Source organism: Passer montanus, unplaced genomic scaffold (genome assembly GCF_014805655.1).
Source record: "Passer montanus isolate IOZ18808 unplaced genomic scaffold, ASM1480565v1 scaffold33, whole genome shotgun sequence".
NCBI lineage: Eukaryota > Metazoa > Chordata > Aves > Passeriformes > Passeridae > Passer > Passer montanus.
Genome location: NW_024368041.1, coordinates 5,664,742 through 5,688,302, shown reverse-complemented (window position 1 = coordinate 5,688,302; position 23,561 = coordinate 5,664,742). Strand labels below are relative to the sequence as shown.

At 41.0% G+C, this 23,561-nt stretch overlaps 2 protein-coding genes across 6 annotated transcripts; one reads left to right on the top strand and one right to left on the bottom strand.

Annotated features, from left to right (window-relative positions):
• Window positions 1–19: 19 nt before the first annotated feature.
• On the top strand, window positions 20–15,239 carry TATDN1 (TatD DNase domain containing 1). Of its 4 annotated transcripts, XR_005628192.1 has the most exons (12): window positions 25–445; window positions 1,024–1,073; window positions 3,514–3,577; window positions 4,760–4,903; window positions 5,005–5,047; window positions 8,677–8,762; window positions 8,868–8,908; window positions 10,250–10,326; window positions 11,000–11,070; window positions 11,945–12,071; window positions 12,388–12,624; window positions 14,983–15,080. XR_005628192.1 is itself a non-coding variant. In XM_039715534.1 (11 exons), the coding sequence occupies exons 1-11, from the start codon at window positions 406–408 to the stop codon at window positions 13,926–13,928; spliced, it is 798 nt and encodes a 265-aa protein (XP_039571468.1). In that variant the 5' UTR covers window positions 20–405; the 3' UTR covers window positions 13,929–14,056. The 4 variants fall into 4 exon arrangements, 3 of the variants coding, with proteins under 3 accessions (XP_039571468.1, XP_039571467.1, XP_039571469.1); XM_039715534.1 differs by lacking the exons at window positions 12,388–12,624; window positions 14,983–15,080 and adding an exon at window positions 13,874–14,056 and having other exon boundaries at window positions 20–445; XM_039715533.1 differs by lacking the exon at window positions 12,388–12,624 and having other exon boundaries at window positions 36–445; window positions 14,983–15,239.
• Window positions 14,702–23,037, bottom strand: RNF139 (ring finger protein 139). 2 transcript variants are annotated; one of them, XM_039715532.1, is made up of 3 exons: window positions 22,722–22,844; window positions 19,337–19,455; window positions 14,702–17,798 (listed from the first exon to the last, which is right to left on the bottom strand). In XM_039715532.1, the coding sequence occupies exon 3, from the start codon at window positions 17,737–17,739 to the stop codon at window positions 15,988–15,990; it is 1,752 nt and encodes a 583-aa protein (XP_039571466.1). In that variant the 5' UTR covers window positions 17,740–17,798; window positions 19,337–19,455; window positions 22,722–22,844; the 3' UTR covers window positions 14,702–15,987. The 2 variants fall into 2 exon arrangements, with proteins under 2 accessions (XP_039571466.1, XP_039571465.1); XM_039715531.1 differs by lacking the exon at window positions 19,337–19,455 and having other exon boundaries at window positions 22,722–23,037.
• Between the last annotated feature and the right edge of the window lie 524 nt (window positions 23,038–23,561).

The following is a 23,561-nucleotide window of genomic DNA, read 5'->3' as shown; positions in this document are numbered from 1 at the left end:
TCTGCTGCTGCCACCCGGGAGGCTGTATGGGAGATGCTGCATTTTCCCTTCTTTAATGCTTGTTTGCATGAATGTGTGTTTTTGTGAGAGAAGCAGATTTGCTTGCAATAAAAAGCATATGCGTGTTCACTTTGGTGGTTATGAGGGTGTGTATAATGCACTCACAGTCTGAAGTTGCACAGAGGGAAAAGTTTAATTTTTCTGTCACTTCTAGTAAGGAGTAAGTTTTCAAGTTATACAAGTAAGCTTATGCTTAAACATTTTATTACTTACTAATGTGCTGGTTGAGGGTTTAGATAGGGTTTCTATTGTCTTCCCTAGCTGATTAATATTCAGAGTATTCAGAACAGCTATAACTTCTATCTTTGGTTTTCCACAGATATTGGTATTAACCTGACAGATCCTATGTTCAGAGGAATCTACAGGGGAACACAGAAACATCAAGGTAAATATTCCTTTGTATCTGCTGGAAGACAGGATCCCTTTTGCTGAATGAGAAGCCTCTTGCATGCCAGAACGTGATGATGGGGTTTCTTTCGTCTCCTCCTTATGTACTTGGGCTTAAAAAAGAAGGCCTGACTAAATAAGTTGTATACCCTAACCAAAATGCATTGTCTTAATTGCTTATTACCTGCAGGTAACTGCTTCTGGAGCAAAATGGACAATTGCTTATCTAGTTAGGATTGGAAAACTGATATGAGAGCTATGAACTGTGGTCTGTCAAAGTATTGCATTGCTGAATCACAGTTACCAATTATAATGTGGGGCTTCTTGTTCTTGTGACCTTTAGATATGGATGTAAAAGCAGAGAGCCTTCTAAAGTATGTGGAAAAACTTCCACTGACTTCTTGGATTTAAATTGGATCTCCAGTTACTACACTTTGTTATTGTCTTATAAAGATTAATTAAGTATGGTTTAAAGATTTAATTATAAAAATTTTGACTGCATGAAAATTGAAAAGTAGTTAAACTATGCTGTAAATCCTCAAGTTCAATTTATGACATTTTTATGAACTTTTGCAGATGACTTTCTGGATGTAATAGAGAGAGCAGTCAAAGTTGGCATTAAAAAGGTAATTTCTTATAATGAAATGACATTAAAATTTTAAGCTGCTTTCCAATATTTGGTTGTTTAGTGCTCTCCCACTGAATGTTTCTGGTTGAATGGAGAATGCAGTAACTTCCTTCAGTAGCACAGAACAAGTGTTCTGTGCCAGAGCATGGTCTTTCCGTTTGCACAGATCATTATTGAAGCTGGTTGTTGGAGTTCAGTGATATTGCTGGATGTGGAAGTTGGTTTGTGCAGTTTCAAAAGAAAGATATTGCACAGATCATTATTGAAGCTGGTTGTTGGAGTTCAGTGATATTGCTGGTGATGTGGATGTAGAAGTTATTTTGTGCAGTTTCAACAGAAAGATAGTCTCCTTTGACCTGCTGCAATGAAGTGGTACATAATTTTCCATGTTGTATTATAGGCAACCATTCCTTTTTCCTTATATTCTGTGTGGCTCTTAAGAGAGTAAATCCCATGAGGAGCAGCTGTGGGGGCTGGGAGTTGTTTAACCTGGAGAAAAGGAGGCTCAGAGGAGACCTTATCACTTACACCTCCTGAAAGGAGGCTGTAGCCACCTGGGGGTCAGTCTCTTTTCCCAGGCAAGAAGTGACAGGAGAAGAGGAAATGACCTCAGGCTCTGCCAGGGGAGGTTCAGGTTGGACACCAAGGAATAATTTCTTCCTGGAAAGGGTGGTCAGGCACTGGAACTGGCTGCTCAGGGAAGTGGTCACCTTCCCATGGAAGTGTTCAAGAAACAACCAGGTGTGCATACTCAGTGCTCTGGTTTAGTTGACGAGGTGGCAGTGATCAGTCAGAGGTGGAACTCAGTCATCTTGGAGGTCTTTTCCAACCTTCATGATTCTATGATTCTTAATCAACAATTACTGCTGAAGATCAAGCTCTTCTGACTGAGGTTTTCAGCTATTTCTATATGTAAAGGAAATTGGGAACTGCAGAAGAGCTGGGAGTGCCCAGAAACTCTTCCAGCTGAGACACCTGCATGTTTGCTGGTAAATACTGGCTTACATGTATTAAAACATCATTATGAGAGAATTTTAACTCAGAAGATGAAATTGGTATTTCCAGCAGTGCATCACATTCCATAGTTTAGCCTGTCTCCCTTTCTCTCTAAAGTGAATAAATTTTTGGCAAAAATACGAATTACCATAGAATACAGTGCATACTGTCACAAACTGTTCTACTGCAGTACTAAGGCTACCTGATTAGAAATAAAGAAGTTAATGCTCCTGTAGCAGAGGAACAGGTATCTTGGGAGTTTGTTGAAAAACTCTCATCTGAAAAGAGTGGGAAATGCACTGGGAAACAAAAAAAGAAGACTAGTGATGGAGAACTTACCTCACTGCAGCAAATACAGGAGTGAGGTCACATTTATATGTGCTGTATGAGTGCTATTTAATTTTTATACCACCCTCTGAAAATAAGTGGCATTTAAAAAAATTTATAATCAAAACCAGATTAGCTGCATAAGTTTCTCAAGATGCACAGTGGACTGAGAAATGTTATTCAGGAGTTCCTGCCTTTAGCTGTTCTCAGTCTTGCTACTGGCCTGTACAGTGTTAGAAGCCTGTTCAACCACAGACTGTTCCTGCTTGCCTAGAACCTTAATCTGCTGATAGAAAGCACTTTTATTTTTCTGTATAGCTGCTGCTTTATAATAATTTTTGGTGAAGTTTTGTTCTGTGTCGTGTATGCACTGCGCCATTTTCAGCTTAACATTTCTCAGTCTTTGGGAAGTGTCTGTCTGTCTGAGTGCCCAGCCCTGGGAATGTGGGAGTGTTTGAGCTGGTGCTGACAGAGCCTGCTGGATAGCACCTGCAGGAAGAGTTCCCAAACCACTGCAGACATGGCTGTTACAATCTAGGGTGAAATGTTCTGCAAGTGGTGGTTCAAAAAGTACACTATAGGCAGCAATTCTCATGTGATAACTTCAAGGTAAAAATAAAAGATCAGAGATGGAAGTTCATAAATTTATAATCCCAGCTCTGATACAGACTAGTTTTTTGGTTTAACTGCTTACTCCTGTCTTGTTTTGGGTCTTTAGGAGTCTATACTTTTCCCCAGCTGTAGGACAGGGAGAATATTTATAAGTATCAATTCTTGAGTGCAAATATAGTCTTCAGTCATTGTGTGAGGAAGCTAATATTGCTGCAAATTGAAGTATTTTATTCCTTCAGTGATTTAGATTTTAGCTAATGCTTAGCATACAAGATATTTGATTAAGGGAAAAAAATGATATTTTGCAGCCTACTGTATTTACTACCTCCTGAGGACCATTGTGGTTTAGTGCTGATTTATGAAATCTTGTTATATGTATATGTATTAGTAATTGTAGTCTGATGTTCTCTGTCAAGATCCTTCCATGTATCTGAGTGTTTTCTTAAACATTCTCTTTTAAGTTCAAAGAACATCCACACTAACAATTCTTTTCTTGTTTCAAGTTTTTGATTACAGGTGGAAGTCTAGAAGATAGTAAAGATGCATTGCAGCTGGCACAGACAAATGGTATTTTCACTTTAAATTTACATTTTCAGTAAAAAAAAAACCTTCTCTGCTCTCAGAATTGAGTTCAAAAGGACCTGCCTCAGAGGTGTTACAGACTCTCAGATTAAAATGAGAAATTACATTTCAGAGTGGGATGAATGCATTGTGTATGAGTTTGTGTGTTGTTCTTTAGATCCCTGATGTTGGAAGGAATCTTTTCCTGCACGTTCTATTTCTAAATAAAAATAGAAATTATAGAAAATTTCTGGAATAAAAATATTGATACAAGTTTCTGCTGTAGAAATAAGATAAAGTGTTTACATGTTGTGAAATATATGGGGTTTGTTGGCTTTTGTTTTTTACTCACCAACCACTTTGACCAGCTTGATCAAGAGAGGTATCTTTCTTTTGATCATTCCTTTGGCTTCTCCTTTCTTTTCTGTGAAAGGAGAATGGCTCTTCTTTTTTCTTTAGGCAGAATTCATTCCACTAATTACTTGAATATGTATTTGAACTAAAACACATGATAAAGTACTGTTTGCTAACAAAAACCCTAAATAATTTTGGTATGAATGAACTCAAGGAGATAATTTGGTCCAACCCAGTGTGCCTCCCCACTCAGGCAGGGCTGGCTTGAACATTAGGGCAAGTTGCTCAGGGCCTTACCTGTTCTTTCCCTTCCCCAGTGCTTTTACATTTAGCAGAAATGTTAGTATTGGCATGGTAATCTAGATCAGATACTTGGGTGAATCAGGCAGGTGTGAGCTCTGAAATTCTCTAACACAAGGGGCACACGAGGAAAATACTCTCTGCAGTTCCTACAGCTGAGATAACCTGATGCACTTTGAACAAGATGTATTTCTAAATGATCTCAAGAGGTCTCATCCAGCCTGAGAAATTGCATGATTTATTGGGAGCTGCTCCACCAGAACAGATCAGCTCTAAGCTGCAGTTTTGGAGTACACCAAGTAATGTGTACTAAAAGAAGATGTGTGCACATGCCCCCACTGGAGATACTGTCTGACATTTTTAAGGCAGAAAATGCCTGTCTAATGAAATTATCACTAAGATAAATATGGTCAAAGGGAGTTTTCTTTTCAAATTGTGACCAATTAAAAAAACCTCCAGAGGCAGATGTTGTCTATACCTTAAATAAATTTTCTTTTTTTTCCCCTAAAACCTTCTAATACTCTCTTGTTTTAGATATGTTTTTCAGTACAGTTGGCTGTCATCCTACTCGCTGTGGAGAATTTGAGCAGGGTAGCCCTGAACAGTATTTATCTGAATTAAAAAATCTGATTGAAAAAAACAGGACAAAGGTAATAGCAGTTGGAGAATGTGGCTTAGGTAAGTGTTCTCTTACTACTTCAATATTTATTTTTTCTAGACATATACTGAAAAAAAAATCCTATAATACTAAATGGGGTTTTTGTTCTTTCTGTTTGTAGATTTCGATAGATTAGAATTTTGCCCAAAGGACATCCAACTCAAGTAAGAAACTTTTGATGACTGTGAATGAGCTTGTAGCAATTTACAGTAGAGTTTTCTATCTTGTGTTCTGCCACATAACATACTGTCACATCTGGCCCTCAAATTTGCAGGGTTGGGCCCAGAGGTTTTTTGGGCAGAAATGGGAATTTAAAGAAATATGCCTACATTCAAGTAGTGTGATGTGCTAAATTTTGCTACCTCCCTGGTCTTGACTTACGTCAACATGTCTTTTTTCTGTAAAACTGACCAGAAATTGTGGATTTCTGGGTGTGAGAGATGTTAATTCTTGCTAATAGTTAAGAGCTCTAAGAGAATTACAGGAAAAAACCCCATAAATGCAGTGTATTAAAGAACTGGGTTGTTAAGTGAAAGGCATGAGGACAGGAGCAGAACTGTTAAAAGCAGTGGTAAAAGTAATGGGTAAAAAAGAGCCTTTAGTAAGGAAGGTGTTAGCTGGGAGCAGATAATGGAGAGCTGGTGGTAAAGGAAATCTCAGGAGGTGCAGCATAGATGCTGATTGGAAAGAAGCTACCACAGCCCCTACAGTCAGCCTGCATTCTTCAGTTGAGAACTCTCTGCAGAGGGAACTGATTGAAAGATACAGGTGATAAATGCAAATAAGATGAGTGATTAATGAATTACATTTGCATGTTACTGTTTTGAGTAAATTAGTCACTGGGGGGCAGTGGTTGGTTGTTTTTTTTCTAATGGCTGCATGTTAGCAGTAGGAGGATTCTTCATAATGCTACAGACCAACAGTGAAATACTCAGCAAAGGGCACAGGACTTTCTGTCCTGGTAGAATTCAGTGTATGTGAAGTTCAGCAAAGCACACCTTAGAACATAATCTGTTTCTTTTCTGTGGCAAACTAAAATACTGATGGAGTATCAGATTTTAAGATCCTTAACTGCCTTGATGTCAGAGAGCGAAAAAATACATATCTCATTTCCTTGTCCAATGGACTGCAGCTGAAGAGCTGTAGTGACTTCTAATTGGATGCACTGACATTGAGTTGTAAGGAAGGAGATGACAGGCCTGGTCAGTGAGCTGAACAGAGCAGGCAGAGTGTGAAATCCACGGAGCCACTTCACTGCTTTTCAGCTGCTCAGGAGTTCAGGTGCAGCAGCCATGGGGAGGGCTGGCATGCAGCTGCACAGTTCCCCCACAGAAGAGCAGTATGTTTGTTTCCCAGCAAATCTCAGGCATGACCTCTGTTTCATTTAGTATTTAATCTACATTTTTCTGGTTAGTTATGCTGTGTTTTCTTTTGGATAATTTTCACCTGTACATTATTTTTATGGGGTTTTTTCAGTTTAAAAGTTAATAAGAATCTAATAAAGATGAAATTTCTTTGCTGTAGTGTTCCTAAGAACTTTTTATTTCAAAAATCTTCCCCATTCTCAGAACTTTTCCAAGAGAAAGCAGTGATTTGAATGGTAGTAAGATGAAGGTATTGCCTTCATATTATGGTGAAATGCCCCAGTAAGCATATAGAAGTTTCACATCTGCTGTACTACATGGGATAATCACAATATCACATGTACCATTGCTCAAATTAATTCAGAAGTGTTTGTTTAGAGATCTACCTCAGCAAGGTCAGTTTGCTTTAGCTCCTTTAGTGTCTTGATCCTGTAGCATTTGAACGGGATGGTCAAAACTAAGCCTGCTCAAAGGAACAGGTTGTTCCTTAAGCACTGGAACTTGTCAGGGTTAGTTTCCTACTGAGTTATTTTCTTATTATTCCAGTCACTGTATGTCTGGTTTCATCATGCTTTACCAGGGGTTGGGGTTTAATTTTTTTTTTTATTATTATTTTTGTCTCTTCAATAACAGCCCCATCCCCCTCTCCTTTCTCTGACAGGCCAAGGAACAACATTAGTTGGGCTTTGTTGTTGCTTGGAATGGAAGAAGCTTGAGTTATATTTCCATTTGCAGGGACACTAAACTTGGTACTTTCAGGGGCTCTACCCTTCTCAAAATTAAATGGAAATTGGCCAGTAGGTTACTTAGGGAGCTTACTTGCAGTTCTGTCTCTGAAACCTCTTTCCCATATGAAATAAGTATTCTGTTAAAAAGAAAACTGACACCAAAAATCCAGCAATTGTAGCTATTTAACCTCAAGAGCAATCATAAGTTGCAATTAACTTATATTTAGTCATACAAGCTAAACTAAGCATGATACCTAGACAAAGAAGATTCAAAGAAGGTGTAATGCATTCTCATGAATTTTTATGTCAGTTTTCAAGGTTACAGCTGATTTGTTTAACCTGTTTTATCACAAAGATTTGCACTGATTAAGAGGAAGGTAACTTTGATCTGAGAAATATCAATTTGTAATATATGGAAAATAGTGAAAATGACATTAAACTAAGTGACCGGTTGCATATTTGTTCAGGGTCAGTTTTTTGGGTTGTTCTTTTTTTTTAGGAAAATGTAAATCAAACTAATGGTTTGCTGCCCTTTCCCCTGGTTGATAAGTGACTTGTGCACATCAGTGTGTGATCACTGGAGTTTCCCTTTGAAATGGGTGTGATAACTGATGGTGGGAATTTCCCGGTGCCCTGGACTGTGTTTTAAGAGCAGCACCTCAAGAAATCCAGTATGTGCCTAGAGCCCCAGCCTGCTGGGATGGACAGTGTTGTTCTCCTTCTTCACCCAAGTAGTAGCATCATCTTTCAAACAGCCTGAGGACACTGAGTCACCCATGCACTGCTGGCCTTCTGCCATGCTAAAGTTCTTCTGCTGTGTTCCCTGGGTGGAGCAGGGCAACAGGGATGTGGAATGGTAATTGCAGAGCTTGCTGCTAATGACAAGCACAGGTTAGTTCAGTGCTAAGTTGTTTCCTTTGGCAATTGCATTGGGGAGCCTGGCTACTTTCTTACCTTCCTTCTGCCCACATTCCCGTGTCTTTTCACAGGGTGGGGCCTCCCTGTTACCACCCCATCAAGGGCAGCTCTGAGGAGTACAAAGTTGGAGAGGGAAAAGTAAGGATCCAGGAACACAGAGGGAGGGAGGGAAAACATGTAAAGACAGTAGGCAGAAGTATGATGTCTAATCTGGTATTTGTTCCACCAGGAGAGTGGATTGTTACTCACAGGTCAGCAGCTCTGCTGCAGTTTGGCCACTGGAGGCTGTAGAAGCCTGCACAGTGCTCCCCTGCTCACCCTCATTGTGTTTATGAGGGCTTCTTGAAATAGTACCTTCTGTGTCATCCTCACTCTCCCATTCCTGACATTTCAGAACTTTGTGGAAAGAACAGTCAGTTCCTCTTCCATTAAAAATAAATAAATAAATAAAAAATTAACTCCAGCACCCACACTACACAAGAGTACGTGCTCTGCATGTATACATATGGATTCTGCAGTATTCTACATATACATTATGCAGTTCTGAGGCTCTTGGCCACTTACCTGGTACCTTATTATGGTCTTCAAGCATAATCCTAGCTGTGGCAGTACACATGTGAAAGAGGTTCTTTTAAATCCTTGCACAAATAAGAACTTTTACATGGCAAATCCATTAATTCTGTCTTTAGCTCTGGAGGACAGAAGTTTGGATAAAACAATCTTTTATTGTCTTTATTTGTTCTTCCACTTAGTTTCTCTTTAAAGGTGAATTTTATTTTGCAGGTATTTTGAAAAACAATTTGACTTATCAGAACAGATGCAGCTGCCCATGTTTCTGCACTGTAGAAACTCACATGCTGAATTTTTAGGTGGGTTTTGTTTGAGAATTTCATATTTAGAGCAAATTCTGAATATAAAAATATTCTATATTCATCTGTTATAAAGCTGTTTTATATTTTTATTTCATTTCCTAGACATAATGAGAAGAAACAGAGATAGAGTTGTAGGAGGGGTGGTAAGTATGGACTTCAGTGTAGCATCCATTTTTCCATGCATGTGTTGTCAATATTGTTGCTTAATATGCAATTTCTTGTTTGTCATGGAATCTGCATAGGCTTCCTGTTACATCATTTAAGCTGTTATTAATTAGAAAATTTTCCAGTCCCTTTTACTATTTTTATTTTCATTGCTTATTTGACAGGATTTTTGCAAGGTAAGTAGATAGGCTGAGAAAAAGCTCTGCAGCTGATGTGAACAGTTGTTCTTGGCCTGCCAGCAGGACAGTCTAAGCACCTCATAATTGACATTGGCCTTTTCCCAACTCCTCAGTGGCTGTAACTGCAGTGCATTCAGACCACAGACAATTTAGATGCATGTTCCCAGTGGAAGCCATAACCTCAGACATTGCTTCTGACGTTGGACATCGTTTTCAAATTAGATCCAGATGGAACTTTTGATTACTTTGTCTTTAGATATTCAGATCACATTTTTTAATTCGAAAGTCTAACAGGAAAAGCTTTGGGTGAAATGGGAAGTCCAGAAATGCTTTTTCAGGTTTCCATTATGACTAAATTTTTCAAAAGTCATAAATGCTTGTGATTTTAACATGAGACACCTCCTACAAGAATATTGCAGTCCCCAGTTTGTCCTTTGTTCCCAGAAAACCCCTCCCCACGCTCAGTGCTTTGCATGTGTAATGTCCTATGTAGTGCTGTGAAGGCTCTCCTTCCTTCCTTCCTCCCTTTCTTTATTCCTGCACAGCCAGCCAGCCAGGAAAGAGGGGAGAAAGGAGCAGGCATCTTCTGCAACTCCTGTCCCTGTCACAGCACAGGGAAGCAGAGCAGACAGTCTGTTTGCTCCACTCAGGCTGAGAAGATGCAGTTCCCAGCTGCATTACACTGTGTAACTTGTGACCCTGCACTTTCCTCTCTGGAATGACCAAGTGGATTGTCTTGCTAGTTCCAGTGGACTATCACCTGTGGAGAATAGAATGCTGCTCTTATGGTGGCCCTGAAGGGAATACTGAGGAAAGAACCTAAAAATTCAGCGTGCCCAGGATTACTTCCTGAGTATGATCTCCCAGTTACCAGTTACAGGGAGTTCCAGGGCCAACATATTTATCACTGTTAAAGTGTGGTAACCACTTCCAGTGCAGCAGTCAGGTGACTTCAGCCTGAACTTTGCTCAAATTCAGAATCAGCTGAGCCATTATTAATTAGCCTGTCCCATCTTGATGTTTCTAATGATGTGTAATGCATACTATTGAAGGTATTTGATGCTAATAAAAGGTAATACATACTTTGGAATGATTGGAGTTTTAATAAAAGTGCATTTGTGTTATATTTATATGTTCTAGGTACATTCTTTTGATGGCACAAAGGAACAAGCAGCAGCTCTAATAGATTTGGATCTTTATATCGGAATAAATGGCTGGTAAGTTCTTCACAAGAAATACAACTGCTTTAAAATGGCAGCTGTAGTGAACTCATTGCTTTCTTTTAAACAATGAGGTCAGGTTTTCAAAGCTCACTAGACCCTTAATCATCTGACAGATTTAGAATTGCTCACATTAGTCTGTTAGCCATCAAAGCTCTTGCAGTTCGGTGAGCTAATCAATGTCCACTCTCCTACCCTCAGGACAATCCTTGTTTGTAATTAAATAAGGTTGTTGAGCATGGAAAGATTCCTTCTGAGGAGCATTTAAAAAACAGCCTGACCTTAAGTTGCCTGTCAAATGCTGAAGTAATGCAAATGTAACCTGAGTGCCTCATGTCCTGGTTATGCAGTTTGGATTCTCAGCAGTCACCTGGCCAAGTGCCAGCCAGCACCACTTTGTAAGGTACAGAGGCTGTCACCAGGCAAGCAAGGGCAGCCAAAGGGGTTCTGCAGCTTACTGGCATGAGATGGCTTCTCCCACTAACTCCAAATTTGTTGTTTTCTGCACAGTTTTAATTTACAGGCAGTATTGTTAAAAAAGGAAGCAAATTTTATTAATTAACAAAATTATTTAGGAAGCTGTCTTTGCTACAAAACACTTTAATGGGCACAGTAATTACTTTAATATGCTTTTTGTGGTTTTTTTTTAACCAAACTCTAAATTTTCTAGTTCACTGAAAACAGAAGCCAACTTGGAAACACTGAAATCAATTCCTAGTGAACGATTAATGATAGAGACTGGTAAGGTTTTATATCTTGGTCAGTTTGTGACAATGGGCAATGAGATATACTGGTGTAGCAGTCACAAAGCAGAATCAAGACCTAAAGAATTCAGAACAGTGGCTGTTTTCTTTACTTGAGAAAGCAATTTACAGAACTACTCCTTTCCAGCCTTCTGTTGGAAGGAATAAGCTGCTGTGTCAGTTCCTGACATTGCAGGGGAAGATGAAAAGGACAAATTGACAACTTAGATTTTTTAGTGTACCAGAATCCTGTTTAAGTATCTTTTAAAATGTAGCTTGCTGAAGATGTGCCAAGCACAGGGTAATGGCTATCAGTTTGCCACTGGCAGCAGTAATGGCATTTGGAAACAACTGCTCTTTAAATGGAATAGGTGGAAGAATGCTTGAATTCCCCTCTTAGCCCACTGAGCAGTCATTTTAATGGACTGACTAGGGATGTTGTGTTTTCTTTTTTCATGTTCGGTTATCAATAACTGACAGTTACAAACACAGTATTTATTTTAATTTCTGACTCTTGAGAAAGGAAAATTGCAAACTGCTAAGTCCTTAAATTTATTTGCATGTGAAGTACAGACCTGTTATACAGGAAGTTTCTGTGGAATGCATGCAGTGTATCTGGCTGTCTTTGTCATGTCAGAGGAAATTAGAGTTATGTATTATTATTGCTGATCTTTTCAAGTGTAAAATCCTGAAGATAATGGTATAAAAATCCAAGATGTTAAATTGCCCCAGATCTCTTAAATTTCCTTTTGAGCTGGAGGTCGTTGTTGCTGGAAGGAGATTGCAGGAGCTTTTGTCTGTAGAAGTAGTTCATCAAACTATCTCATGCTATTCTGAAACAATTGCACTCCTAATTCTTTTATTCAAACTAGATGCACCTTGGTGTGGAGTGAAAAATACTCATGCTGGATCAAAATACATTAAAACTACATTTCCTACAAAAAAGAAATGGGAAAAAGGGCACTGCTTGAAGGACAGAAATGAACCCTGCCATATAATGTAAGTGTACCACTGCACTCTTATTTTAAATACTTCAACTCTGACATGAAAAAAAATAGAAAAATCCCAGTTCACTAGTAATGTAGAAAATAGAAATCAATTCTAAATGTACTGAAACCTGTGCAAGATTTTGCTTTATAGGTTATGGAAAAAATGAGAAATCTTAATTTTCCTATGCTAGCTATTGTGTATGTACAATGCTCCCTGAAACTGAAATTAGTACCATTTTTATTGTTTCACTTGATGCACTGTAGAAGAGGTTAAACCCTCTGGAGTAACCTGACTTGAATATTCATTTCACTCACTTGTTGTTCAGGTAATATTTAAAACTGATCCAGCCTTGGGGATCAGGGGACAGTCCCCCAGGTGGGACAGTGCTGAGGCACCAGCAGTGCCTGTGACATCAACGGCCACAACATGCATTTTGTCAGGGATGTTTTTTCCTTCTGCTGTTATACTTCAAACAATCTGATCCTGTGAAATTCAGATATGAATGACAGCAGCCAAGATACAGAGTAGTGAAAGAAACTCCAGGGGCTTATGAACAGAATTGGTAAGCACAGACAGTTTTCTGCCTCCTTTCCACACAGTTCCTCACAGAAGTGTGAAAAGCAGGAAAATGTGTAATTGTTTTAGTGAAAATGTTTAGTTATCTGCATTAAATACCATTAATAGATGAAATACTGAATTTTCAGAATTCCCTGTCTAGATTTTGAAATACTGCTCAGGATAGTACTAAAGATCCAGGTATGCAGTAAGGTGTCTAAACAAGAATTCATTTGAGAAATGAAGGGAATTCTGATGCTTTTTGAGACATGAAGGAACTTGGAAAACCACTGATGATGTGAAAGCACAGTTTAAGCTTACACAGTGACATCTCCTAGTGTTCAGATATACTCAATGCAATTAGGTCAATTGTAATACTCGTTGAATTTTTTTTTCTTTTAAGTGAAGAGGACACATTAGCACAGAAGGCTTGCTTCAGTATTTTAAGACTTTCTAGGATCAGTCCATGATTTTGGAGTGGGGGAAGAGATCAATGGAAAACACTCTTCTGATCACAAGTGAAGGGGCTCTACTGTTACTGTTTCAACCAGCCCACATGTCAACAACACCTCCACATATTTGTCTGCTGCCTTAGTTGTAGATTACAGAAATGTTTCAGAAACCCCCAAACTCGAAATGCACAGTCTGTTCTGCATAGATACAGAGTGCACAAATGCACTCAAGATCATTACACAAATGCTGTGCTTTGGCTTTTCCCCTCTTTTATGGAAAAAAATATTGTTTGGCTCAATCTTTGAAATTATTATCCCAATAATGTTCAGTATAAGTTGTTGAATTTCTAGAACCTTTTAAACACTAAGAAAAATGAAGAATGGTAACTGATAATTGGTATTTTGTGACTTCTCAAGTAGCAAAATCTGGTGTGAGGGAATGTTACTCAGTCTCTAATGGGGTCTTTAATGTTTCTGGTATATATGCAGTTTAATGCAGCTCAGTTGGCAGGAGGAATTTTCCATTTGTCTGGTTTTGGTGATGCTGCACACCTTTTCAGTTTTGATAGTGATATTTCTGCTTCATATATATATATACATATATATATTTAGAACTACTCCCCTTGGAAGCTATTTTTTAAAAAGTTTAGCCACAAGAGACTTCTCTTTTCTCCTTCACCAGTTTCACATACACAGTGTCACAGTAACATACAGCCTTCTACTGCATCCAAGCGAGGAGAGATAAGTAAGCCCTCAGTCTTCTTGGGTGAAATTCTTTGGTATTTATTACTTATTTCTTTGTAGGCCTGATCTCACTCCATCTCACCTGGAATATCCTCTTAAATCAAGAAGCTGTTAGGCTAATTCTGCATCTAGGAAAATATTTGCAATAAAGTAATTATTAAGAGCAACTTCTACACTGTCTTTCACAAAAAGAAGTTTAGCTATTGCCTCAACTTAGAGGCAAAATCCAAAGCACACCAAACGCTCACCTGGAATATCCTCTTAAATCAAGAAGCTGTTAGGCTAATTCTGCATCTAGGAAAATATTTGCAATAAAGTAATTATTAAGAGCAACTTCTACACTGTCTTTCACAAAAAGAAGTTTAGCTATTGCCTCAACTTAGAGGCAAAATTACCACCTTACCACCAAGCTTAAGCTTCTTACTCTTCAAAGTGAAGTTTGAAGTTTTTTGCTGCTACTGGAAAAATCAAAGTATGATACATCTCTGGAAGGACACAGAATACTACTTTTTTTTTTTTTTAAAAGAATGACTGATTGATACAAAATCAAGAAAGCAATTGCAGAGAAAAGGTTGTGGCTTTGTTTTAATTATGTTCATGCCATTTCTTTTGCCTCCTCTTCCTAGCTTGTATGAAGGCCCTGAGACTGTTGAAATTGCTCATTTAATATTTACTGCAAATACCTGGCTACATTAATCACAATTAAGCTAAAGAATGGGGAAGTAGGAGTAAGTTACTTTGGCAGCACTGTGCTCTGATAAAGCTGTGTCTGGAATTTAAGATTTACTGTAGACCAGTCTATTCATAGTACAGCTTCAGCCTTGACAGGCTAATGAATTTTTCTTTGAAGAATGAAGATCATTGATAAAGACACCCACAAAATGACACTTCCTTCGAAACAGAAAGCTGTTTAATTACCTCCAAACAAGAGTCAAAAGACCAAAGAGGAATCTGTACCAGTAAGCAAACCAGTGTTCAGTGGAAAGGAAATGGCAGTTAGTAACTTAAAAGTGAAGCTATTTGCATATCTGAGCACCCTGCCCTATTGCTCTTAGTGTAGGTTTTTATTCCAGCTTAATCTTAGGGAGTTGTACATACACATGCAGCAATCTGATGTACATTCTGAAGTACTGGGTTTCAGTCTTCTAATATAAATCTTTCTTTTTTAGTCAAATACTGGAAATAATGGCGGCAGTAAGAGAAGATGACCCACTTGAGTTGGCCAATACTCTATATAACAACACCATTAAAGTCTTCTTTCCAAATATGTAAAGTTGTTTTTCTTCCATTTATTCAGCATAACTTCAGTAAAGATATTGCAAAAATTTAAAAATCATCATTCCTGCAACTTTTAATCAATGGAAGCCAGTGTGTAGTGGGTTTGGGGTTTTTTATGTTACAAGATTAAAGCTGCTTTTGAAAAGGTTGTCTGCATTTGTGCAGTTTCTCAGCCCTGTTCCCCTTTCATCAAGATTCAGGATCCACTTCAAGGCCAGGCCATGCCTGTAACTCCATTTAGCAGTGGAGGCACAGGATGAGCACCAGGCTGCTGCATTCACATGTAAAGCACTTGAAGCTACTGCTGGCAGTTCAGGAGGGTCGGACACGTCCATGGCATGCGCTTTGCTGCTTCACCAGAAAGCTGAGCACTGTCGCTATAGCATTTTAAGTCTACCAACCTAAATTTTTTTTTGTTTTGTTTTTAAACACACAACTCACTAGTTTTTTGCAATAAAGCTCTGCTAATACTGAATTTGTAAGTAAAGCTGCTTTGGCTCAGGCTTTCATTTTCCGAGTTGACTGGCTGAACAGTCTGTTTTCACCAGTATTTTTCATTTGCGTCCAGAAGACATTGATTGGGGATTACTGGTATACAGTCTTTGGCACAGCATTATCACTACATCAATTAAAGAGTGTTTTTCCAACCATCTTAAAAACGTGAAAACATTTTATTCCATGTACAATAATGTACATAATTTTAAGGTGGTCATGAAAGAGACCAGCAAAAATTAGAGGTATATTTACAGTAGCACACACCACAGTAAACAACCACCATTCACAGACTCAACATTGAGATACTGCTGTTGTGCTTAAGTACAATAACTACAAAGTGATACTTTTATTCTGTTGGAGTCAATCTTGAACAAATACCTCACGGCTTAGTAAGGGAGATCCTAATCACCAAGAGAGTTAGAGTCAACATTAAGAGTCTCATTCAAGTGCTGTGCCACACAGTCGCCATCTTCCTCATCACTATCTGAACTGTCATTATCTTCATTTAATTCATTTTCAGCATCAGCAGCTTCTTCTGCAACCCGTACTGGATTTTCATTTGGTGCTACAAACCCGTTGTTGTTAGAGATATTGGCATTTTCTTTGTCCTCAATATACACTTTCTGATGGCACATCGGGCACGTGTCCTGAATGTACAGCCACTTCCGAAGACAAAGTGCATGGAAATAATGGTTGCATGGAGTAATGCGCGCAGAGGTGGTGAACTCGTGGTAGCAGATTGCACAGACATCATCGATTTCATGTAACCGAGCTCCTTTCACCTCTGGAAGCGAGTTGATTTTCTTCACAGCAGTGCGGCGGTTTATAAAAGTCTTCCAGCCATTCTTGGCTTGCAGGTAGATGTTGAAGTACGCGTGCAGACACATCATGCAAGCGCGAATCTTGCTTCCAGATTCAAAAACCATCGTGTAAGCTCCATTTCCAAACATGATTACTCCAAATATAAACTCAATAATATTGCCAGTTGAGCGAACATAGTAGACATAATCGTCAAGTTTTTCCCATAGCACATTATAGTAGCCATCAATCATAAACAATATATAAACAGTGATAGAAACTATTACTTTTAGGCAAAGCTCTACACAGAACGCTGTGACTGCAAAAAGCCAAGTATTTAGTGCATAGTGGTGCCAGAGGATGTAACTGAGCAGAACTGGAAGAATGAAAAGGCAAGCGGAGACAAACAGTACAGGAAAGTGTCTGCGGAACGATGACACGTGGGAGGCACTGAGAGACATCAGCACGGGGTCTGTCATTCCATGGATAAAATGCAGGACTGCGGTCAACAAAAGGCACATGTTTCGACTCAGGCGAACTAATCGTTCCTCTGGTTTCAGTCCACTTAAACCAGTCTGCAGAGCCAAAATGAAAAACAAGACGGGTGCTACAAACCCAAGCCTTTTGTCATCCTCATCAGTTGACCCAATGAAGGCCAGGATACCAAGTCCCAGATAATGCGCTATTGAGGAAATGACGGCACTCATGCCCAACACAGTTAAAGTAGAGTCACACCCACTTATGATCAGGCTGCAAAGCAGTTCCCAACAGTTATCCCACGATATCAAGAAGAATTTTTCTTCCGTGTTGTTTTCAGCCATCTTTACTACATAAGTTAATACCACAGCTTGTGCTGTAAGTCTTGTTAGCCAAAAGACACGCAGTACAGCTGGAAACCGGATCCTTTTCCATGTATCTTCCATCAATAGCTGTAATCCATAAATACGATACATGTGCCTCACCAGCAGATAAACGTATCGTACCGAATAATAGAACCACTTCATTTTTGTAGCTAAAATGGCTGTGGTATTTAGTGTCAGAACTAGGCCTGAAATAAAAACAAGTACTTGCCGGACATTTAAAGGTAATTCAACAACCAAGCCAATTACAGGAATAAGTATATCCAGGATGATGAGTTGAGAGTATATGGACTGCATGTTTAGCAAGGTAACATATCCAATTCCAAAGGTAAGCTGAAGGATGGAAAGTGCCATCCATAGCGAAGGTCCTTTATGTGGGAAAATCTGAATTCCGAATGCAGCTGTGTTGTAGGCACTGTAGAAGTTTATGTGCAAAGCAGCATAGTAATTCACCAACACTGAAGTTGCAGCCAGCAGAAATGCTGAGGTGATCATGTAGAACTTGAAAAGTGCTCGCTGTTGTAAGACCAGAACAACGCTGGATACAAAGACACCTAAAACCAGATTGAAATAATTTAGTTCTCAGTAGAAGTTCAACAACCGATTTTAACCTATTAGCTCTGGAGCTACATTTATTTAATGTATCAGTTCCCCATTAGTCACTTGTAACTTTGCATTACCAGCGGTGCCCTTTTCAGAGAACAGGCAAGAGGACGAGTTAATCTCTGCATTTAACATCTGTGCACCACAGCTGTGATGCAAAGCCACTGCAAGCCCTAAATCACAATTACTATGAAGTTTGTTGCAGTTTTAGACTAGAATAGTGACAACTCCCAGCCTTTCACCCTCAGTCCTGAAATCCAGGGGTAGATGAGTTCTAAAAATAAACAAAAAAAACCCCAACAGATAAAGCATCACCTTCATAAGCAAAACTAATAAAGAATAAATTAATAAGATTTAGTAAGTCCCCTAATTCACTTGCACTCAGCTACAGCTGTCCAAGTTAGAGTACTAAAGATAAGTAACCAAAACACTTTAGTTAAACTCTTTAGTGGGAAAATAGTGAAAAATTGCTGTAGTTTGCTGTGGGGAAGGCAGTTCTATTTCCCTTCAGTTTGCTTTTATTTCTGGTGAGAGTGGTGACAAAGGTCACATGAGGAAGACCTTCCACAGTATACAGCTTTTGTGCACAGAATCCAAAACTGCACCAAGTGCCTCTTTGACAATGCCAGTGCAAACTTGTCTGTCTTGTTAGAAGTCAGATTTAGTCCTTGAAATTCCTGTTTGCCAACCTCTCCCTCATACTGACCATGACCACATCTGGACCATGCCTGGGAAGTCTGCACCTTCCTATAAGAAATCCTATCAGAGCAACTGCAGCATTGGGAGTTTGGGGTTACATGTCCCTGCAGTAAACTTCTGTAGTGTAATTTATCAATTCCATCACTGTACACTACATAGGTAAGGGGTCTGCCCTAAGAGGTGTTAAATTAAATGGCACTTAGCACCAGATTAATTTCCTTAAACAGTTTCTTTTTCAGGAAACACATTGCCTTTGTTTTGGACTTCTCACTCAGCATCTACTCCATGCAACTGCTTCCTCATCCAAACCAGTTTGGAGAGATTTCAATCTCTACAACTTATATTTGATTCTAAGTTGCTTTCAATCTCTGTACCAATGAAAATGACCTCAAAACCAATGAAATCAAGAGTAATCCTTTTCTGCTGGAGGACGGTGTCGGTCTTTTCTGACAATTGTAGTTTAGGCTGTTCTAAATCCACCACAAACAAGTGTTTTAAAAAAAATTAAGCCATAGCCTCTTGATCATGAGAATAAAATCTTTGTAATAGCATTTTACTTTTAAAAAAAGCAACAACCAAAAAAAAGCAAAACCAAACATACAAAAATACACAAAAAAAGGAAAAACTACCCTCAGATCCTGGAGGATTGAGAATCAGGGGAGGACCAACATGAACCAACTGCAAAAGGCAGGCTACAAATAAAGTTATGAATTTGCCTGAACAATATTTCTTGCCAGTAGCACTGGCTGGTATAAACATATTCTCCTTAATTAATCATTAACCTGCTAACCTTGTGAAGTGGACTGAGGAAAAGCCTCTATCAGTTTTCAGAAGGTCCCTTGCATCGTAGCTCAGTTCTTCCAGGAAAAGCTGACTATTGGTTCTATGCAGCACTTTCTACAAAATAAGCTTGACAGTTGCATTGTCATTTTAACCACCACAAACATCTTTAGGAAAGCCAATACTGCTGACGAGTTTGCAGCCTTTGTCTTTTCTCAGAAGGCACAGAAAAGGCTCACATGCCTGTACAAGGTCGTTATTTATGTAATTCTGATCATTTGAGCCAAAGGAGATGCATTTTGCAGTAAGCAGGCTGCTCTGAAACACGCCTTAACAAAACCTATTTTTGTGCCTTGCAGTGGCAGTAACAGGCCTGTATTTAGATACTGCAGGTCATCTTAAAACACTGACGTTTCACATGCAAGACACATCTCTAAAAACAGTACAACAGTGAGTCAATAGAGCTCGTCCTACTGGCTCCTCTGAAGAGGCACTAACAAAAAGTACAGCAAGTCTCTGTTAAGACATACAGGGAAAAGTCAAGAGTCACTGAAGGAGACTCAAAAGACCATAAGAGGTAAGAGATTTCAGAAGGGACATTGAGCACTCCTTTCCCCCATCTCCATTTATGTCACTGAGTCCATCTCAACACGAGAAGACTTTGCCCTGCCCTTTGCCCATCCCCATTTGCCCTTCAAAACAGTAAGTATTTTTCCATTTTCCCTCTTCTAGGAAGTGCTGCAGTTCCTCCTTTGATAAGGTTTGTCTCTCTACTTGTCTTTACTATTTCTACCTGTGCCACCCCATTGCCAGCTGTCCCAGTACTGCCTCCAAACACAGCACTGAACCAAACCACGCTACACTTACTTCTAAAATAATTTCTTGTGTTACAATCAATGTCTCTGTCTCATTTTTTTCCTTTAAATCCTGAAATTTTTTTTAAATATCTTTACAGCAGCCCACCATTTAGGATTCGACTTTCAGTCATGTACAGGGGACAATCACTTTTACACATCAGCACTTCATTCATGTGGAACTGCCAAACTATTTTTCCCTAGCTCCAGTCATTCTATTTACTTCCACATCTTTCTGCAGACTCAAGTATTTATAGAACCCTTCTAAAACTCAGTGTCCTCACTGAGGAGGGACTGCTGTCTGAGGTGACAGTCACACACTCCTGGGGGTGGTGGTTCTGCTGGAATTGAGATACTTAAACCCAGTGCAAAGATACAAAAGGTAAACATTGTGCTGGGGACAAAGCAAGGTTAAATAAAAACACGAAAGAAAACGTGCTCCAGCTGTGGAAGTTGGTTCTGTGCCATGCATAACTCTATTTACTTGAGTAGAGAGTGATGGAAGAATCAGACCAAGGAATCCTGCTGTAAAGCTTTGTAACACCCACACAGATCTCTATTAGCATTCCTGAAGAGCTGTACTCCCAGAATATTTCAGAACTGTTTAATGCCACCTCCAAAAATCATCAATCTCTCCAGAGCTTCAATCTTTGTGTCTGGTGGACAAGATTGTCCATTTATGCTGTGCTATTGTGCTACAGGGGAAGTTTGGATCAGTACTTCAAAGTATGCAAATGGTAAGTAAAAGAACATTTTCCCACTACTTAAATACAAAACAATCCAAAATAACTAGATCACTTTCCTAACAGCAGCAAAAACCCAACCCTGTAATCCTTAAATTCAGATTAAAAAACAAACGTGCAAAAGCACTCTGTTGTCTGAACCACATGGAAGGTGTTTTAAGATCATCTTGAGGTGCCTACATTTTAATTTTCAATTTTGGAAAGCCAAGAACCACAGACCCCTTTTCTAAATGTTCAAGATAAGTTTCTTGGCACAAAACAGTCCCAAAGCTTTTTTTGCAAAAGGCAAAAATTACCCACTTCTACCCCCAACCCCTTCCAGGAAACTGTTCATACAAATGCAAACCTCAAATGTGGCTTAATCTGTTAATCCCAGTACCATACACTTGAGGGACATCATTGAACAAGCATCCACCACTCATTTACACAGGTGGGATTAATTCTGACACTCCTCTTACAGCATCTGCATCCTATGACGAAGGGCTCCTAAAATTAAGTTGGTGAGGCACTGCAATGTAATTTTTTAAAAAAGGAATTATCACTCTTAGCAATTCCATAAGTGTTGAACAAAAGGTCAGGAAAATGGGAAGCAGGGGGGAGGAACCCCTGCTCCCCATACCCGAGGCACAGCAGGCAAAGGAGGCAACTTAGGACCTCCTCAGCATCACTTCTCATGTGAGCATGGACCTCCCCTGGCACCCTTAACCAAAGTAATAATAATAAACATAAAACTTATGATAAATGTAAAAAATCAAAATAAAACACCTGCTGTGTTTTATTACATCCTCCCTTTGCTCTCCTCTCCTGCTCTCTTGCTATAGGTTATTGTTTACTTTTCCCCCTCTGCTCCTCGAATTGTGTGCTGCAGTCACACCACACTTCTCACTCTGCACATTTCCTTTAACTCTCTCTTCTCTGCTTCCTGCCCCAAAAGCTGTACCACCTATTTCCTTCCTGTTTTTCTTCTACTATAAATCTCAAATAAAATCCATCTCTCTCGGGCCTGCAAAAAAAACCCCCAAAAAACAAATAAAACCGAAACAACTGAAACAACAACATGATTTGTTTTGTGTTCTCCTTCCTGCCTCAGGATCACCCGCTCCAAAATGTGACACACAACAAGGTATCACCTGTACAGCAGTTCACCGAACGGGACTCCCACTGAGCCGAGGCTCTGTAAGAACCCAAGTTAACAATACTGGAAACAGTATCACCTCGTTATACCACTGAGTTTCATCCACCGTGGGGAAAAAAAAAAAAAAAAGCTTGGAAATAACCATTGGCAAGTTTCAAGAGGCTTCTCTTTCCTCTGGGAACCAAATTCCCGGCACTTCTGAACTGCCGTTGCTAAAATAAGGCTTTAACAGCGTATTTCAGGAAGACATCACGCCATCCAAAGGGTTTAAAAAACCACATGAAAACCCTATACCCACTAAGTGACATGTCTTCCGCCTCGGAACCCCCGGAGTAGGAGGGGGGGTCACACCCCGAGCCCTCGCCGGCTCCTTGCACCGCTACGGCGGCAGGAGGGGGCGGGAGGAGCCGGGGACAGAGCGGGGTTGAACCGGGCCCGAGCGGGCCAGGTGAGGATCCAGCCCGGGCAGAGAGGAGCCGGTGGCTCGGGAATCGGGCACGGGGAAGGGGAGGACGGGCCGCGGCAGCAGCAGCAGCAGCAGCAGCCCGGCGGCGGGCGAGGGGCGGGCAGCGGCAGCAGCGGCCGCGTCGTGCCCGCGGCGCTGAGCGGGGCCGGCGGGGCACGCTCCGTGCCTCTCGGGGGGAGCAAGGGAAGGTGTCTCACCCAGCAGCCGCAGCAGCGCGCCCAGCAGCGCGGCGCTCACGGAGCCGCCCGGCAGCGGCGCCGAGTTGAAGATGGCGTCGATGAGGAACAGGCTCGGCACCCGCAGCGCGACCTCCAGCCCGGCCCGCAGCCGCGGGCCCAGCCGCAGCTGGGGCAGCCGCGGAGGGCCCGGGGCCGCCATGCCCTGCGCGGGGGGGCAGGTGGGCCGCCTCTCTCCGCCGCTGGAGGAGCGGAGGGGGCGGGAGCGAAGGAAGGGAGGGCTGGAGGGAGGGAGGGCGGCCGGGAGCCGCTACCGCCCCGCGCCCNGCGCCGAGGGGGCGCATGCGCAGCGCCGCCCCCCGCCGGCCGGGGTCGATGGGGTCGGGCAGGGCGCGGAGGCGGCGGCGCCGGGCCGTGACCCCGCGGCGCCCTGAGGGCTGCGACCCGGCTTTCCTCAAACACCTCCAGGCACCGTGACCCCACCGCTTCCCGGGGCAGCCCGTTCCAGCGTCTAATCACCCTTCTCTGAATAACTTCCTGATGTCCAACCTAAACCTCCCCTGCTGCAGCTTGAGGCCATTTTCTCTCAGCCTGTCGCTTCTTCGGTGGGAGAAAAGACCGACCCGCACCTGGCTACAGCCTCCTTTCAGGGGGTTCTAGAAAGCTGTACGATCCCCCTTGGATCTCCTTTTCTCCAGGCTGAACACCCCCAGCTCCCTCAGCTGCTCCTGGTGCTCCAGACCCTGCCCCAGCTCTGTTGCCCTTCCCTGGGCACACTCCAGCCCCTCAGTGTCCTTCTGGAGCTCCCAGACCCGGACGCAGCACTGGGCACAGCGCTGAGCTTGTGAGCGCACCACGGAG